Source organism: Macrotis lagotis, chromosome 3, assembly GCF_037893015.1.
Source record: "Macrotis lagotis isolate mMagLag1 chromosome 3, bilby.v1.9.chrom.fasta, whole genome shotgun sequence".
Classification (NCBI taxonomy): Eukaryota; Metazoa; Chordata; class Mammalia; order Peramelemorphia; family Peramelidae; genus Macrotis; species Macrotis lagotis.
In genome coordinates, this window is record NC_133660.1 from 167,652,093 (window position 1) to 167,666,059 (window position 13,967).

Below are 13,967 nucleotides of genomic sequence, written 5' to 3' on the forward strand. Positions count from 1 at the left end.
ACTAGCATAACTGCTGTCCAACTGAGATCCTTAGGAAGGTGAGCCCAAGGGCTCGGGGAGGGGTAGTATCAGTGACGGATCATCAGTGCTGCTTCCAGTCCCAGAATTCACAATCATCATCGGGGAAGCAACTCCTGTGGAGGAGAGGCCAGTCATCCCACCAAATTCCAACTACTATTGATAGGGCAGGCAGGGTGACTTAACTGAAGTCGTGAGACACCCTGAAGAAGGGATGGGAAGTCATATGTGCCAGGCAAATGAAGTTGTCAGCATGTTCCCTCACACCTAAGTGGAGACAGCCAAAGAGCCTTTGGAACAGCTATGACTTTGTTAATAGATAGATATAACATTAAAAAAGGGGAGAAAAATCTGCTTTGCCTCACACTATACCATAATGACCAGGAAGCCTTTCCATCTGACTTGCTTGATTTATATGTTTCCCCTGTTGAGTGTGAGCCCCTTGACAGTAGGGTCTGTTTTCCTTTTCTATTTATATTCTTGATGCTTAGCTCATAGTAAGTACTTAATAAATGCTTTATGTATTCATTCCCTCTTTAACTTCACATAAAATTTTTGCTGCATCTTTCTTTCCTACTTACTAAATGTTGTTTTGATGAACATTAATAGCATTCCTGATATCAGTTTCCCTTGTTTAATTTGCAGCCAGAACTAGACCCTAGATTTAATCAGAAATGCTAAACACTAAGCCCAAGAACATGGAGAGTTTTAAAGTGAATATATGTGTACGTGTGTTTATACATGCACATACACATACACATATGAATACACAAATGTATATATGCACTTTATGTTACACACTCATACATCTAGGTAATATATGCATATAAATATACAAAAGGTGAGGGGATGAATTATATGCACACAAATCATTCTGCACACAAAATACTTTACCTCTCAGCCATGGATGATGGCATGTATTTGCAATATACACACATACATTTAAATACACAAATACATATACATACATATTATATTTACATACAACTATATATATAAAATATATATTTCTATTTATATCTAACTAACAAGGGAATTTATTTTTCTTGACTATGCCTTTGTTACAAGGGAGTTTCTTTTTTTTCAATGGGGTGAGGATGGGATAAAAAGAAAATAAATTTCTATTAGCTTAAGAAATATAAAGAAGATTTTTATAGATGTAGAGTGCCTCATGAACTTGGTACTATATTATTAATCTTATATAAGTGCTTTTCTTTCCTAAAGAGATCTCTCATGAAATGGGAGTAATCTGCCAATATAATGTAAAAAAAATCAATATGATAAAAAAAATTGGAAGCTGTGACTTTCTTCTTCAATTGATGAGTATTTAGGGCAGCTAGGTGGTGTAGTGGATAGAGCATTGGTCTTGGAGTCAGGAGGACAGGAGTTAAAATCCAGCCTCAGACACTTGACATCTACTAGTTGTGTGACCTTGGACAAGTCACCTAATCCTGATTGTCTTGCATCCAGGACTATCTCCAGTTGTCCTGATTCATATTTGACCACTGGACTCAGATGGCTTTGGAGAAGAAAGTGAGGCTGGTGACTTAGTACAGAACCACCTCACTTAAATCGAATTTATGTGCTTGTCATGGTATCACTTCCCTGATATCATGGTCCTCTTTGAAAGATGAAGAACAAACATTATTATTATTATTAAGGACCTACTATTTGGCAGACACTATTCTAGACACTGAGCATATGGGTAGAAAAAAATTAAATGAACTCTGACAGGTTGACACAAATAAATAAATTATAATTATATATATATATATATATGCATATATATTCCCAACACATGTCTGTACATATCTATCATAATATAAAACTAGCAAATACAAAAATGAATTGTCTCTCAGTCACTGATTCTCCTATTTATTTTACCTTAAGTTGGAACTAACACCTTAAAAATGTGATATGAATCAATGCTAAATTGTTACTACTTCACCTATCTGATGGAGGTTTACCAAGATGTGTTCTGTATCCATCTGTAATCATTTCCTTTTCTATAATGCCAATTATCAATGAAATTTCCATAAATGGAGAAGTCTGCTTTAAGCAGTTTCATCTCTCTGTAGACTGTTGAATAAATCTTAATAAACAAAAGCATTCAATTGTTTCAATCCTTGAAATGTCCTAATCAAATTCTTACTAAAAAAATAGTAGATTGCAGAGTTACATATGTGTATGCATATATATATATATATATACATATACATAACTGGCAAATAAATATAAATGTGTACAACATACTTTATGCATTAAAAGGAAAAAATAAACCAAATAATTTTGTTCCTGTATCTGTTTTCATACCCACTTCAAACATATCGGGGAAACTAGACTTTTGTGTGCAAAGGTCAGAAAGCAATGTTACCCATACTATACCCTTAATTTGTCACAGAGGGAAATGTGTCTTGTTTTGAACACCACATTTTAATAGTATTTGGAATTGCTAGAGAGCTTTTAGGAAAGTGACTAATTATAGGGATAGATCACATGAGAAAAGTTCAAGGTATTGGGTTGTCTAATTTTAAAAAAGTTAAGCTATCATCACTTAGATGCACATACTTTTAATGAGAGGGAATAATCATCTATTCTTCATGTTTATAGAATACTCAACAAAATGTCATATGCTGAAAGTAGTGAAGATATAAATCATCCTTTTTCAAATCTTCAATTATTTCTTATTTACAGGCACCTTCCCCTGAGTCTACACTCTGGTTTCACACACACACACACACACGCACACACACACACACACACACACACACATCCATTTTTAGAAAAGCCTTCACAATTCTGCCTTCATATCAAACTATTGTCCTAAATTTCTCCTTTTATTGATATACTCATAGAAAAAAGTTGCCTTCACCCAAAGCCTCCCATATCCTCATCTTCTCTAGCCTTTATAATATAGCTTATGATCCAATCATACATTTGAAACTGTTCTCTCTGAGGTCACAAATCATCTTTTAATTGATTAAATCCAATTATTTTTTCTCAGTACTTCACTTTCTTGACCTTTGCTACTTTTGAGGGTTTTAAGCAACTTTTCCCCTTTTTAATATTAAATACTCTGTGTTTCTTGGGTTTTGTGACAGGGCCCAAATAGGTTATCTGTTTACTTGTCTGATAGTTCTGTCTGCTTGGCTATATTATCATCCATCTCTTTTCCTCAATTGTGTATGTATCCTAGAGCTTGTTCTGGACTCCTTTCCTCTTGCGTCTATACATCATTTCAATGATTTCATCAGCTTAATAATCTTCCCTACCATTCCCTAAACCCCTAAATCAAACTGTCTTCCAAACACTGGTATCCTTCTCATACCCATGTTTTCAACTTCTAAACCATACTTGAGTCTACACTGTCCCATAAAGCTTCATTAAGTATCAGATCTAATTGATTCAACCTACAGAGCAAGTGGTCCTATCATTTCAATGCTCCCTTCACACACTTATTCCTTTCTTTGGATTCATATGGCCCCCATCTTAGCTGTGGTCCTCTTCATCTCTCATCCACACTAGAGCATAATCTTCCTTATTAGAATCCCTAATTCCAATTTTCTCCTCTTTAATCCAGTCTCCACTTATAAAAATAATCTTCCTATAACCTGGGTCTGAGCTTGTTACTCTCCAGTCTAAAAACAGTCAGTAGTTCCTTTTTGCCTCCAGGTTAGCCTAACAAATTTTTCTCAGATTCAGAGATTTTGACAAGTTGGTCACACCTCTAGACTTATTTTGTACTTCTCTACTTCATACATGATTTATTTCCCTGAGAAATTTGCTGTTCCTGGAACTCAGTATCTCCTATCCCTGTGTATTTGCACCAGCTGTCTCTCATGATTGAAAAGCAACTCCCTCTTCAGCAATACCTTAGAGTCTTTTGTTTTCTTAGAGAGGCTCAGATCAGGTGCCACCTCCAAGGAGAAATCTATCTTGATCCCCCTCACTAATGATTTATGAGTTTATGCTCTCTCTCGCTCTCGCTCTCTCTCTCTCTCTCTCTCTCTCTCTCTCTCTCTCTCTCTCCTCTCTTCCCCTTCCTTTCTCCTCTCCCCTCCCTCCCCTCCTCTCCCCTCCCTTCCTCCACTTCTCTCTTCCCCTTCCTTCTCCTCCCCTCCTCTTCGCTCTTCCCCTCCCCTTCCCTCCCTTCTCCTAATTTGCATATTAGAATGAATATTTTAGTGGGGTATAGTGGTAAACATCTATAATCCTTGCTAATGTAGAGCCTGAAGCTATTTGATTGCTAGAGCTCAGGAGTTCTGAGCAGCAGTAGAGTTAAAATCATTACGTATCTGCATCAAGACTTATGAAGATGGGAGCTCCCAGGAACAGTGGGTCTAATAGGCTAATTAAAGAGTAGAAAACCATCCCAGGTTGGAAATGCAATAGATTAAAGGTTCTGTTGCAGTCAACTGTGGAATTCAGTCTGTGATTAGCCACCGAAAGTCCAGCATAGGTGACATTAAAAAAAAAAAGAAAGAACACTCTGATTATGAAGGTCATATTACAGTACAAAAATAATGTCAGACTAAAAGGTTATATTATCCACTGTTAAAACTCCCCAAAGTGTCTCAAAGCCATTTGGCCTAGGACTCTACTATTGTGGAAATATGAGAGAAGGGGAAAAATCATTATGCTGTATAATGGAGGAAAGAGTGACAGGTCAAAAGGAGAAGGAAAAAAATGAGGAAATGAAGAAATCACTGACAAATTATCCCTAAAAAAATTTTCTGATAAATATTTAACTGACTGCATATAATATCACTAGCTTCCTGACTTAAAAATGCTAAGAATCTTGTGGATGACATAACTTAAGTGCTTTGAAAGACAGTATACAAATTAGGTTAACAGTTACAATTCTTGAGGGAAAAATAAACATTTAATATAGGAAAATCTCTATTCAATTTCCTATTATTGTGGAAAATATGGAACTTCTTCATTTTGCTTTGCTAATATAATCCATTTGAAGGATCCATACCATGTATGTGGTCATTCTTAGCCTGAACTCTGGCTACCTTATTGTAGCAAAGCAGTAATGATGACAGCAGCAAGAGAAATACCATTATTAACCATGGGGGGAGAGAATTTCTTCTGCCTCAGATTCTTTCTTCTTAGGTACCTGGTTCAACTTAGAGTCCCAGCCTCCACTAAGCATCATACTGAAAATAAATTAATTTTACAAGGTACTACATTGGAATAACACATCACCTCTTTCCTATGGAATTAAATTAGATATAGTTCATAAGATTAAAAGCTATTGGCTCCATTCTTCTGAATTACTATAACTAAATGTGTCATTGTTCTTACTGAATTTGAAAACAGCAAAAATTTAATTTAGTCTGACACCATATGCTAATGCTTATGTACTACCTGGCCAAAATAGCTTTCAAGTACATTAGAAAAATCCTGTTGGTCTATCCATTGTCCAGAGAGAGACTTAATTATATGACCTCATTCCTAAATCACAATAGTTTGGATTTACAAGAAGGGACAGAATGAGCAGTTTCATTGACTTGGTGGCCTTTGGCTAAAGTAGAGCTATAAACTTCAATTCCCTTATGAAAGATGCTATTATGTATTAATACTATGACTGGTTCATACTTCATGAATTTAATGATGATCAATTTTCAAAAACTTCCCCTAAGAAGTAATAACCTATTATCCTATTTGCAAAGCTAGCAAATGTTACATCTTAGGAAATGAAATGTCTTTGTCCTGATATACAGAATGCCCTTCTAACATTATTTTAGACAATCAATGGTTAAAAAATGCAAAAGAGCATTGAACTTTTGAATGCATAGCCATTGAAATATTCTTGGAATATAGTTTCAACTAAGATAGATCCCCCCCCCAAGTACTTATCATTAAGACATCCTGGGTCACTTGTTTATGTGGCCCTAGTACTTTGTAGGAATGCAGAGCAAGGGGAGAGAAGGAACAACTGAATTGAACAATACATTTCTAAAAATTATCAAATGATTCCCTGGGCAAGCAATACCAAGTACGATCGGGTAGGGGAAAGGAAGTTTGGGAGAATCCTACTGTTGTTAAGAGGTATTGTTCACCTTACATGGAAAGAGGCTGAGTGACCAAGACAGCCACCAAATGTCAGGAGAAATTGTTATATCTGTTTATGTGGAAAACACATGGGACTTATGCCTATGACCTCTCTGTGTGTCAAAATAAATAGAGAATAATTGAACTAAAATGGGAGAGGGGAATGTCAAGAATAATGCATTTACAATTGTAAGAAACTTTATAAATAATTTATTACATTTTCCTTGTTTTACAGATGAGAAAACTAGGTCTCAGAAAGGTGAATGACGCATTTAAAGTCACAAAGGTGAAAGGAGCTGAGCCAGAATTCAAATCTGATCATTCTAATCTAAATTCCATGCTATTCCCATTAAGCCAAACCACCTTTATTCCAGTAGCTGGGTGTAAATGATTAATCTTAGCTAAATGTATGAATTCTTGGCAACATTAGGTGAGGGATATTCCATTTCTCCTATGAGTTAAGGTCTGGGAAGAAAAGTGAGTTTGAGATTCAGATGACTTGAGTTTTCATCTCGACCCTGCTACTACCTGATCTGAGTAACTTTCACATAACCACTTTTACTTCATTTTCCTTATTCATACAACAAGGAACTCTGAATAGATGAACATTTCAGCTTTGACAAATTTATGAGCTTATGAGATATAAGCCTCATAAAATAGCCTGTAGACATCACCAAGTCAAAGGATAGACAAGAGGATATAGGACATATAGAGAGCGGGTTTAAGCTATGTATGGAGAAATCCCACAGTTCTTGCATTCAGATTTATCCACAACACTTCCATCAGAAGAGGAAAGATAGCACAGATCTTGTTAGACCACCCTATTATACTGAATTCAAACCAAGGGGGCATGTAATAGACTTTGAAGGAAAAGATTTGTTAGCCTTGATTTCAGATTTCTATCATGGACTTCATGCATCAAAAAGTATCCATGCAAGAAATTTCAGTGTTAATGAGGAATATTCATGATATCAAACTTTGGGACTCTGGAATTTGCATTTCCCTGCTTGAATGCCATTTGGATTATGAGCTTTTGGTTACATCTTAATCAATGTAAGGGGAAAAGTTGGTGATCTCTTACCAGAATGTTCAGCAGAATGACTTTCCTATTTCTGTGTGTGGCTCACACAGATAGAAATTTACAAATAAATAAAAGCATGATTAGGATATTTAGGTTGCTAGTTGTTTGGCACAAGGGTATCACTCAGAGAAAAATAATGACCAATGAATTATACACATATCATGGTTACTGTCTTTTATCAATTAGAGCATTAATAGATTGTGTTTGACCAGATACTTCTATTCTCAAATTGTTATTTATGTCATGATCTTTTTCAAGGTTTTTAACATAACCAATTACATTAAGCACTCTTTCAATTAGTCTAAGATAACAAAGGAGTAAAAATAAAGATTATTTATCACACTATCACACTCAACTATAAGATCTTAGATATAGAATTTGAGAGTTTTTTAAAAGGTCACCTAGTTTACTACCCTAATTTTACAAATGAAGATTTACAGTGAATATAAATAGATAGAACATAATCAAGGATGATTTGTGCACATGAAGTAAAAGAAAATCCATCATGAAAGAAATTTATCATCAAAGAATGAGCTGGATCAGTCACACGGCAAGACAAGAATGAGTAATAGATAAATTGAAAACTGCTATGAGTCACAAGAAAATATTAAAGCACCTAAAGGAAGACTTTCAGTGCACTGGGAATATAATGTCTGACCTGTTGTCCTTTGCTTTGTTTGACTGGCTCCTTCCACAACCTCCAATTTAACATCCAGGTAAGCCATATCTTTATGGTATATCAAAGAAGGTACTGTACACCATCAGCAAAGCAGAATTATAGTAGCACAAAGGAAATGTGAGATAGGTAACTCTAGAGACAACTCCATCCTAAATTTGTGCCTAATTTGTGGTAAAACCTTCAGAGCTTGTATTGGACTGATCAATCACAGTCAAACACACTGTACTTTGAACCTAACATCATGATATCACTTGCCCTCTTCAAGTATGAAGGATGAAGAACAACAACCATCTTTCCAGGCTACTGTACTTTCTCTACTCTCCTTCAATTTGGGTTCTTCTTCCTCAATTCCATTTTCAGCTCACTTTTCTTTGATTGCTTCTCTTTGAGGACAGGAACTTATTTTCTGCTTATATTTGTATTCCCAACTCTTACCCCAATAACTAGCACATAACAAATACTTTGGCTCACTGACTTGATTCTAGGCAATATCTGAATGAGACAGACAAAACGGAATGAATGGGTTTCCCATCTCTACCATTAGAAAGGACTGCCCACATCAGTGAAAGAATGCATTCAACAAAGAATCAAAGAGATATATGGAAGAGATACAGTTTACTCATTTGTTAATTATTGGTGAATTAGTAGTTGGATCAGTTTGATCTCATGTGGAATTTGTCAAATTTATCCAGATTTGGTAATTCCTTGGGAACATGAAAATATGAGAATTTTTTTAAAATTAGATTATAAATTAGAATACAAAAGAGTATTCAGCAATTCAAACTCAACTTTCTTGTGTTTATTCATTCTTACAGAGGCAGAATGGCAGGAGTTACATGGAACATTTATTATTTATTTGAATTTGGGCAAGTCACTTCCTCTTATACTTTAGTTTTCTCATCTCAGAAATGGTGTGTATGAGCTAAATAATTTTTAAAGTTCCTTCTAATCCTACCAATCTATAATCTTCTTATCCCAAATACTGATTTGGAAATTAGGAAATTTGCATTCTAGATTTTGATCAATTATTAACATCATGGCTTTAGACAAAAAATTCTATTCACTTTTCTAGGCCTTAATTTCATCATTCATAAATTAAGTAGTTTGGGATAAATAGCAAAAATGTCCTTTCCAAGCTCTAGATCTTATGGTCTTGAAAACAGTATTGTTATTGTGTCCTTCACGCTCACCAGAGAACACGTTCATTTCTTCCAATAAAATATTTCCCAGTTTCTTCTTGTAATTATTATTCACAAATAACTAGCTTACCACACCAAGAAACTAATTCTACCCAGGTGGCTCTGAGATAATTAGGTTGATAAATATCATAAGAAAAGTTAAACTTCAAGGACAATCTGGATGTGAAATCTGGTTGACAAAGATAGTTTTGCTTAACATAACATTTGTTTTAAATAAAAGGAGGAAAGTTCACTTACCTTTGGTGGGTTGTGGGAGGTTCTCAAAAATTGGCACAGCTATATTAAGCTTAAGTTGTCCAGTTAATATTTTCTAGTCATTATTAGAATTTTCATGGGAAAGAGATGTAGCCCTCCCTCCCACAGAAAAGGCAAAAAAATACATGTTTTAAAATTCTGGAAGAACAAAAGCTGCAAAGTCACATACCGTAATCCATAAAGGACTGTTCCATCAGGATGCAGTCGGATCATCCGATTCTTCACTGTAACCCCATGCACAAATGATTTCTTGTCATTCAGAAAGTATGTGTCTGGCACCCAGAGCTGGTCTGCTACCCTGTTGTCCAGAGTAAGGTTTAATGGGATTCCGGAATAAGACAGTCTTTTGTCTTTCCATGACTGCTGAAAATACATTGTAAGTGTATAGTCCTGTGAAGAACAGAGGGAACAAAAGAGAAAATTTTTTTTCATTGATTTTTTTACAAGATAATCAAAGAGAATTTTGAAAAGAACTTAATTTTTCTTGGTATTGTTTTGAATGCTATAGTACAAAATTATCCAAAGTTAATGTCTCAAATAGCTTGGTCTGTTAATAAAAATTTAATAGTGCTAGGTACTGTGGTGTATACTGGGAGTTACAAAGAAAGACAACAGATAGTCCCTACCCTCAAGGAGGTCACAATCTAATTGTGGTTAGGGAATGGGAGAAAGATGATACATAAAAAGAAATGGGAAAGTGTGTGTTGGTGGGTACCCAATGAGAGAGCATGAAGAAGTTCAGAGGACCTGGAAGGAACTCTCAAGTGTCTTTAATCACTAGGGAAAGGCCCTGTGGGCTTATGGAAAAAGTGAGGAAATGTGAATTTTAGTCTATGATCTTGCAGAATGATGAGACTCTTAAAAGCAAAAAGAAATCCAAAAGAGTGTAGCCATGTAGGAAATCATAAAAAAATTGCAATATAAAACTGAGATGTAGCGATATCCCCTTTTCCTTTACCCCCCCCCCCCATGTTTAAGGTATATAGTCTAGACTGAACATATTATTCCAGCACATGAAAGGATAGGAAAATATTTACCTTCCTTAGAGTCAAAAGCATTAAATTTCAAGGTTTGAAGTCAAGGTAAACACATAACTAGAGTGGATAATGGGAAAATAATCAAATAATACCATGTCCAAATTAGACACATTTTATCATCTTTATTGCAAGCATCATAAAACTCGAGGGTGAAGGATGGACCCCAGTACCAACTCACACTTATCAGATTGGCTAAGATGACAAAAAAGGCAAAATGATCAATGCTGGAGAGGTGGGAAGATTGGGACATTAATGCACTATTGGTGGAGTTGTGAAATAATCCAATCATCCTGGAAAGAAATGTGGAACTATGCCCCAAAAGCAATAAAACTGATGACCCAGCAATACCAAAAACTAGGCCTACATCCAAAAGAAATCATAAAAAATGGGGAAAATCTCACATGTTGAAAAATATTTATAGCAGCTCTTTTTGTAATAGCAAAGAATTGGAAATTTAGAGGATGCCCATCAACTGGGAAAAGCCTGAACAAGTTATGGTATATGAATATTATGGCGTACTATTGTTCTTAAAGAAATCATGAATTGGGGGGGGGTAGGTGGCATAGTGGATAAAGCACCAGCCTTGGAGTCAGGAGTACCTGGGTTCAAATCCAGTCTCAGACACTTAATAGCTGTGTGGCCTTGGGCAAGCCACTTAACCCCATTTGCCTTGCAAAAAAAAAAAGAAAATATGAATGTTTGGACTTTAGAGAAGCATGGAAATAATTACATAAACTGAGGCTGAGTGAAGGGAGCAGAATCTAGAGAGCAAGTTAAACATTAACAACAACATTGTGAGTTGACTAGCTATAATGGATATAACTACTCTCAGCAGTTCAGAGATCGAGGACAATCCTGGGAGAACTTTATGGTCAATGCCATCCACATCTAGAGGAAAAATAAAAAGAAAAAGAAAAAAACCACAGAATCTAAATGGATACTATGCTCACTTTTTAAAAGCTTCTCATGTTTTTCCTTCCTATGCCATGGTTTTCTTTTTTTTCCCTTTAGTCCTAATTCCTTTTTTGCAAAATGACTAGTATGTAAACATGTTAAATACATATTTACATGTACAACTTTTACCAGACTGTTTGCCACTGAGGGGAGGGAATTAGAAAGGGGAGCTGGTAGAAAAATGTATAACTTAAAAATATGCAAGAGGATGCATGTTGAAAAACTTTTATAAAATATAATTGGAAAAATAAAATAAAATATAAAAAATATTGGACTTCAGAGGTCATTCAGACCTGCTCATATTTGTACAGTAATCTTTTATAAAGTGGTGAGAAAGTATTTGTTCAGCCTTGACTCAGAAATTATTAGTAATGGGTATCCCAATAACCCTTAAGAGTTAGCTTGTTCCTCCTCATAGTAAGTTTTTTTCCTTAGAAATTGAATAGCCTTGCCTGTCTACATCTTTTCTCTAGTTCTTTTCTCTTGGATAAATAGAAAAAGTCTAATTCCTTTTACATGTTCTAGTCCTTCAAATATTTGATGACAGCTATCATGCCTTTCTCTCTCTCTCTCTCTCTCTCTCTCTCTCTCTCTCTCTCTCTCTCTCTCTCTTTCCTCCCATCCACTCCCAATCTTCTTTTCTTTAGGCAAAACATGGGTCTCTTCTGAACACATTTTTTTAATTTATATTTTTAGATTTATGCAATTTTGACACTGTATAAGATAGGAAATTAGGATCAATACATAATTGAATTTAGGAAGGAATAACTGAATAATATTTTATGTCCATATTAGACACAATGTACTGTAAAAACTTGGCTATTTAATTATATACAATTGGCATGTGTGAAGAAAAAGCTGTTGGCAGTTCTCAATTTATATAATCATGGCTTTTTATCCAAGCTCTTTTTTACAAGTGGGCATCTCAGAATAACCTTCCAAAAATATTAGTATCTCTGTCACCATAGGATTTCCCATTTGTATTTCTCTGCTGTACCTCCTTAAGTCAATTCCTGATCATACTACTCTTCATAATGGGGCCAAAAGCAGTAGGGGGACAAGTGGTAGCTAGAGGAAAGAGGAAAGAAAAGGAAAGGACAAATTTAAGAAGTGCTTTGTTTTGTTTTGTTTTTTATTCCCCACTCCTTATTCTTCCTTAGCAGCCTCCACAGTTCCTGACCTGCTCAGATTGTAGGCAAGAGTTCAGTACTGCTGAATTAGAGCATTAGACTTGGAATCAGAAAGATCCACATTTGAATCCTGCCTTAGAACTTGGGCAAGATCCTGGGCAAGTCACTTAACATCTCTCAGCCTTATTTTCATCACTCATAAAATGGGGATAATAGCAACTGCATTCAAGTGATGTTGTGAGGATGCAAAAATGTGTAACATGCTTTTGCACATCCTTAAGGGCTATATGAATGCCAGCTATTATTATAGCTATTATCAGGATATTTTCTAGTTAAAATGTGTCCCCAAATCCTATGCTGAAGTCTCATCTTGGCATGCAAGTTACCCTGGGATTTCAAATGATATGTCAGCAAAACACAGGTTCTGGAAAGTCCCACTAGATTGGAAACACCTTGATCAAGAGATGATTCCTCTCATCCAAATACTGAACTTGGTAGCCTGCAAAAAACTAATTCCCTGATTAGCTTCCAGGTGATGCTTTTCTTTTTGGTCACCAAAGCACATAAAGACCACCTGCTAAATTGTAGGTAGTTTACAATCTGCATGTACAGAGAAAATATCATCATTAAGAAATTCAAAAGTATTTTAGGTATTGAAGTAGTTATGAATATTAATTGCAGGCAGTGATTACTTGGGTTTGGACTTGATGGGCACTTTGAGGTTTGTTTTTAATTCTGGCCTTCTATGATTCTGTTGATAATAGGAAAGAAAAGAACCAATTATCTGTGTCCCATTTTAAATGTTGTGTCATTTCCAGTGGAGCCAGAAAGGACAATCACAGCTGTGCTAATGTCCTAGAGCTTCTGGCTCTAGGCTTTGCCTTAGAATCCATGCCTCAATGTTCAGCATAATCAACAATGCAGTATAAATTTTAGTGCTTGCATTAAATTCCCATTAGCTTGCCCAAATTATCATTAGTACTAACAAGGATTTCCTCAAAATGAGACTAAATAGTGAATTGTTTCTCTCCAATGTTTCACAGTAAAGAAGTGCTTTAATGTGTGATGGGGGAATAAAGCAGTATGAAAAAGAGAGGATTATGATGGCAGCAATAAAATTATAAAAATAAATGGTAATAATTAAAATGATAACTTTGTGGTAGACAAATAAAATAGAGTGAAAAGGGGAAATGTTAATCCTTTCCTCTCTCTCTGGAGACCATTGTGTTTTCCATAGAGATATGGAACTTTCCAAGTCAGTTGTGCCATCTTTGTTTTACACAATTCAAAACAGGATTTCATACTGGTCTTAGCAGTGAATAAAAATTACCTTGTGGCTTTAAATTAAAACAATAATTTATCCAATTTGTAATAGGAGGGAGGATAGCACCTAAATTCCAGTGATGTTGGAAATCTTTTTTTAAAGTCATCTCATAATATTTTGAAGTAAAATGAGGTCGTACAAATATCTCTTGGGATGGCAATTCCCATCAACATTTCCACACACCAAGTGCTTACTGTTTTATGCACAGAGGGAGAGAACAAATCACTGAC

At 35.4% G+C, this 13,967-nt stretch overlaps 1 protein-coding gene across 2 annotated transcripts in view; it reads right to left on the bottom strand.

Moving 5' to 3' along the window:
• GABRB1 (gamma-aminobutyric acid type A receptor subunit beta1) overlaps positions 1-13,967 on the bottom strand; it is a 437,759-nt gene that overhangs the window by 218,811 nt on the left and 204,981 nt on the right. For both annotated transcript variants that reach the window (XM_074227468.1, XM_074227467.1), the window contains exon 4: positions 9,462-9,682. In XM_074227468.1, coding sequence (XP_074083569.1) covers positions 9,462-9,682 — 221 coding nt within the window. The remainder of the gene's footprint in view (positions 1-9,461; positions 9,683-13,967) is intronic.